The 6,000-nt window shown below is 39.1% G+C and overlaps 1 protein-coding gene across 1 annotated transcript in view; it reads left to right on the forward strand.

The window, feature by feature from the left end:
- The window catches only part of Runx1t1 (RUNX1 partner transcriptional co-repressor 1), a 136,523-nt gene that overhangs the window by 81,620 nt on the left and 48,903 nt on the right, over positions 1–6,000 (forward strand). The window contains 2 exon segments of the mRNA XM_035438992.1: positions 1,121–1,362; positions 5,959–6,000. The exon segment at positions 5,959–6,000 is cut by the window's right edge and continues 48 nt beyond it. Of these exon segments, the coding sequence (XP_035294883.1) occupies positions 1,121–1,362; positions 5,959–6,000 (284 nt within the window).

Consider the following 6,000-nt stretch of genomic DNA (forward strand, 5'->3'; position numbering starts at 1 on the left):
TGTAGGCTGCCCTGCCTTTCAAAAGGTCTTTCCAAATGTGTATGGGGCAGAAGGCTGTGACATGCCAAGTTGTAACCTGTCATCAAGTTGTTTGTTATCCAAAGTCATGGTGACAGGCACATGTCTTCCTCTGACAAGGCCCAGTGAGCTAGCATTGATAGGTTACTTTGTTCCTCTTTGAGATGAAAGAACATTTAATTTTCTGTTTTGCTTTTGAGGCAGGGTCTTATTGTGTAGTCCATGCCTGGCCTCAGACTTGCTGTATATATAGTCAAGATGACATTGAACTCCTATCCTCTTGCGTGTGTCTCCCAAGTGCTGGGGTGCCAGGCTTGTGTCACCATGCACCTCCACATCTATGTTAATTACAATAGAAAATCACCTTGATGTTCAACACATTTTTTCCGAAAGGAATTTAGCTAATTATTACTAATCCATGCTCTGGGTTAAATTGAGCTGTCCCCTTTCACTTTCTTAAAATAACTCCTTAGTAAATCCCAACCCATTTTTTCTTCCTATCTTCCTATGTAAAACTTACATTTCCCCCTAAATAAATGGTTAAGAAATAAGAGGGAAAGAAAATAGCCTTCTAATTGGGTGGTATAAGGTTAAAACTTGAAAGTCCTCTTCCTATAAACACAGCTGTCAGTTGTGTGTACAAAACATGATTAAAAATGCTCAGTGATAAATTTAGTCCCCACCAAATGTACACTTTCTCTAGGGGAGCAGTTTAGGGAGAAACAGTCCTGTTATGTTGATATGAGCCTGTGACAAAGGCTGACATCCAAAGCTGTTTGTGCTCTGTTTGAAGCATTTCAGGTGGCTGGCATATGTGCACATGGGAGGCAGGGCTGTCTCTGTGCAGCAGCAGGCTCCAGGCTCCATTTATTATCAGCTTCTGTGCATCAGGCTGCCCCTCACTGTGAGGAGGAGACTCTGAGCTCACAGAGTGCCTGAGTGTGGTGCTTCTGTGATGTCCAAGCAGTTTGCCAAATGTCCCAATAGTTTTGAAATTACACAACCACTAGATTTCAGGGCAGGGACTCTTAGTGGCAGTTCCGTTATTTATTCTCTTTGTTCATTTATTTACTTTTCTCTTTTCGTTTTGTGGCCTTGACAGTAACCAATGGCACGAGCCATTCACCTACGGCCTTGAATGGCGCCCCCTCACCGCCTAATGGCTTTAGCAATGGGCCTTCCTCTTCCTCTTCCTCTTCTCTGGCTAATCAACAGCTGCCCCCAGCCTGTGGTGCTAGGCAACTCAGCAAGCTGAAACGATTTCTTACTACCCTGCAGCAGTTTGGCAATGACATTTCACCAGAGATTGGAGAAAGAGTTCGCACCCTTGTACTGGGACTTGTGGTAAGCACACGGAAATCTGTTTCATGGGATAAGAGGCAGTGTGTGGGTTGGGAGTGGGACAGGTAGGGCAAGAAAAGTAGATGCCCTAACCCCACAGTAATTTCTATATCTTTAGGTACCGTGCAAATCTATTTGATTCTACAGTAAAGTGGTTTTCAGTTCTGCCTTATGAATGGACTCTACTACAGTCAGTTTTACTATTTGACTGATAACAATATAGGGATATGAATGAATTTTTGGCTTGGCCATAAGTGCATACATGTGTTTATATGCTGTGATATCTATCTATCTATCTATCTATCTATCTATCTATCTATCTATCTATCTATCTGTGTGTGTGTGTGTGTGTGTTTGTTTATATAATATACACATATGTTTGTAGGATTCTTTTAATAAGCATGGTCTCCTGGCATAGATCAGGGCTATCTATAGTAATAGAGTGATTTTGTTATGTTAATGGGTCACTTAATCTAATTGAATGCTTATTTTAATGTCCTTGCTTTAGGATTTTTACTATTGGCTTAGATGAACAAGCACTTATAACAAGTAATACATTCTTGTTTCATGTAGTTTTTTCCAAAGAGTAATGGCATTAAAGATTTTTACTGTAAAAATATATTTAAAATTCGACATAATTACCATTTTTAAATATACAGTTAATTGTCATTATAAATATAACCACATTGTTTATTTGTAGCCACTAATGCATCTCCAGACCCAGAGCTGCTGTGTGTGAGCAGAGTGGGGGGGAGTGAGTGGTACACTCATGTTTGTGTGTGTGTGTGTGTGTGTGTGTGTGTGTGTGTGTGTGTGTGTGTGGGTGTGTGTGTTGTGGGGTGCTGGGGATTGAAACCAGGACCCCACATGTGCTAGGCAAGTGTCCTTTTACTGAGCTACATGCTCAACCATCTGGAGTCATTTCATTTTCTCAGCTAAAAACTGTACTCATCAGACATTTCCTCATTTCCCTCCATCTAGAAACAACCAATTGAATTTATTCTATAGCACATGAGGGCCTCAAATTCTGCTCCTCCTGTCCCAACTTCCTGAATTCTAGGATTACAGAACCTGTGGCCCTCTTAATTTTTTTTAAATCACCTTAAACTAATTCTTACTGTAGGTAGAATTATTTAAACTATTGGTTTAGAAATGAATTGTTCCTTCTGGCATATTCTATTATATCCTATATATTATCAAACTGGAAATGAGAGCAAATATCCAATTTTAACCCCTTACCTTTAAGTCATTTTTATATTAATTGTGACTTTTGATACAAATAAGTGATTCCCTAGAGCTTAGGAAGGTTGTAGCCCCATAACTGAGAGTCATGGAGAGTGACAAGTCTCCTAAATAGCTGAGGTCTGTCCCACAGATCATTTACTTTCATTATATGGCATGATCATGGACAAAACAGGACCCAGAATGCAGGCCTGCATCACCATGGAGCTACATTTAATAGCTTTCGAATTTAAAGAAAGAAGCCTGTCATGTTTCCCAGTCCACCAGTTCCTCTGTCTTAAGGGTAGAGGATCACTTTTGTAAAGTAGAAGTGTATCTCTTCCTTCACATTTACTGTTCTCCTCCCTCCCTCCCTCCCCTCCCTCCTCCTCCCTCCCTCCTTTCTCCCCCTCTCTCTTAGCATTCCTGCCTCTCTCACTCTCCCTCTCTCTCTCTCCCTCCCTCCCTCCTTCCCATGATCTCACTCTATAGCATTGATTGTTTGCAGAGGTCACAGGCTGCCCTTGAACTCACAAAGATGCCTGCCTCTTCATCCCATGTGCTGGAATAAGTAATGTGAGCAACATTCCAGCTCTTTATTTTTATTCTTCTGTTTTTCAATATATAGGCTTTTTAGAGTGTAAATAAGCTAAGGAACTACAAAGTATATCCACAGTAATCAAATAAGGGGTGAATTTGTTATTAGTTTAAAACTGTTTTGGGCTGGGTGTGGTGATGTACAACTGTGAACCTAGTGTTCAGAAATCTGAAACAAAAGAATTGAGAGATGGGAAGGGAGTCTGGGCTACATAGCAAGACCCTGTACTCCTAACTTTCCCAAGCATTATTTTAATATTTTTTAAATTAAAAATGGTTTCAAAGCTTAAAAAGTAGAAAATCTTGATAGCTTAGGTAGACTTTTCTTCTTATTCAGTAAATAAATGCTTTGAGTGAAGTAAGTTTTTTTAAATGTTAACTTACCTACCTAAAACCTTTTTCTTTTTTTTTTTGTTTTTGTTGTTGTTTTTATTATTTTTCCTCTCGAGACTGGGTTTCTCTGTATAGGTTTGGTGCCTATCCTGGCACTTGCTCTGTAGACCAGGCTGGCCTCGAACTCACAGAGATCCACCTGCCTCTGCCTCCCAAGTGCTAGGATTAAAGGTGTGCTACCAACGCTTGGCCTTCCTAAAATCTTTACAAAGAAGTTGGGGGTAGCTATTGTGTCCACATACAATAAGAAGTGGCTTATCTTTCTTTTTCTTTTTTTAAATTTTATTTATTTATTATGTATATAATTATCTGCATGCATGCTTGCACACCAGAAGAGGGCACCAGATCTCATTATAGATGGTTGCGAGCCACCATGTGGTTGCTGGGAATTGAACTCGGGACTTCTGGAAGAGCAGTCAGTGCTCTTAACCTCTGAGCCATCTCTCCAGCCCCATCTTTCTTTTTCTTGAGACAGGATTTCATTGTATAATACTGGCTGTGTCCTATAACTTGATATGGAGGCCAGGCTGGCCTTGAACTCATAGAGATCTACCTGTCTTTGGCTCCTATATGCTGGGATTAAGGGGTCACACCCTACACTTAGCCTGAAAGTGACTACTTGTTAAATGAGTAGGGAAGAGACTTGTTTTTTTTGAGAAAAGTTTTCAGTATATAGTCTGGGCTGGGCCAGAGTTTACAATGTAGTTGGGACTGGACTAGCTGAGGCTGCCCAAGAGTTTACAATGTAGTTGTGACTGGACTAGCCCAGGCTGGCCAAGAGTTTACAATGCAGTTGGGGATGGATTATCTCAGGGTGGCCAAAAATTTACAATGCAGTTGGGGCTGGATTAGCCCAGGCTGGCCAAGTGTTTACAATGTAGTTGGGACTGGACTTGAACTCTTACTCTTCATACCTCTGTGTCTTATGTGTGGGGATTGTAGGAGTATAGTGTGGGCCACCTTGTCCTTAGTCAGACCCTGGGACAATTGTTTAAGAATATGACCTCAGGATATTATATTTATTTTGGAGGACTAATGTTTAAAGGGGTGATTTTTATACACATTTTTCCACATGGAGATATTGAATTATATAGTTATTCACTACAGTAAATGAGACAATGAGACCACCCAGGTGATATGGACAGGCCTGTGGTGTGAACTTGGGCACTAAATCATAATATAATACATGGTGACATTATTTAGATGGATTAAGAATGGTGTTGCCCTTGATAAATTGATAGCTAAAAAGCTGGTACCCTGATCTTTATTCTTATAAATGAGAAATTTATAAGATATTTACTCACAGTTTCATGTGAAAATGTTTTGAGTTTGAGGGTATAAAAATTAGTCCCCTCATATTTGTTATGAAAGAGAAATTGAATGGTATAGAAAGAGCAAGCAATTCTAATATTATTCAGTTACAAAGCCCACAGTCTTTATCAGTCATAATAAATCTACCCAAGGACTAAAGAAAATGTCCAAAATATAGTAAGTTTATTCACTGCCTTTACTAAAAGTTGAATGTCTGTTAATTAGGCAATTTTGTCAACCATTATGCATTGCCATTCACAAATCTTAGGTATCTGGGGATTGTTTATTGGTACAGAGTAGACTAGCAGTCAATTTGAGTTGTTTTGTTCCATCTCTTTTGGGCCAAGGGATGAACACTGTTAACAGTATAAATGAGGAATATTTGCAGGATGTTTAAAACTCAGTGACTTAGCATAGGTTAAGCGACATCTATTCCAGCTTCAATAGCACAGCATAGTACTTTTTTATGGCCACTCCCCTTCAACAGAGACATTTTTGTAGACAACACAAAATGCAAAGCTATAATACACCACCATAATACCTGTGATGAGTGATACAGACTCAAACACTCACCTTGTGTTGTGTTAAAATACACTCAAGCCTATTTGTTTTACATAAAGTTTATATTAGAGCAGTGGTTCTTAACCTATGGGTCAAAACACCATTGGTAAGCCTCTAATCTCCAAAAATATTAAGATTCATAGCAGTAGTAGTAATTACAGTTATGAAGTAGCAACAAAATAATTTTATGATTGGGGGTCACCATGATGTGAGGAACCATAAGAGCAGGTCACAGCATTAGGAAGGTTAAGAACCACTGCACTAGAGGGTTCTTCATAATTAGAAGGACTTCAGTATATAAAGTGTTTTACTTTTGAGTGCAGGTTTTAGAGCTGGGGATACAGTAAGCCATGGAACATTATCTTGGCTTTACAAAGTCAGTAGATTGTACATTGGAAATTCTGCATCTTGTGTCTGTTATTATACTGTGTTATGCCAATATTAGCGACTTAATAGTTGCAGTGTTTTTTATATTTACTGAGAAAAGTGTATATATAATTCATATTTTCTTCCCAGAACTCTACTTTGACAATTGAAGAATTTCATTCCAAACTGCAA

Source organism: Cricetulus griseus, chromosome 2 (genome assembly GCF_003668045.3).
Source record: "Cricetulus griseus strain 17A/GY chromosome 2, alternate assembly CriGri-PICRH-1.0, whole genome shotgun sequence".
NCBI lineage: Eukaryota > Metazoa > Chordata > Mammalia > Rodentia > Cricetidae > Cricetulus > Cricetulus griseus.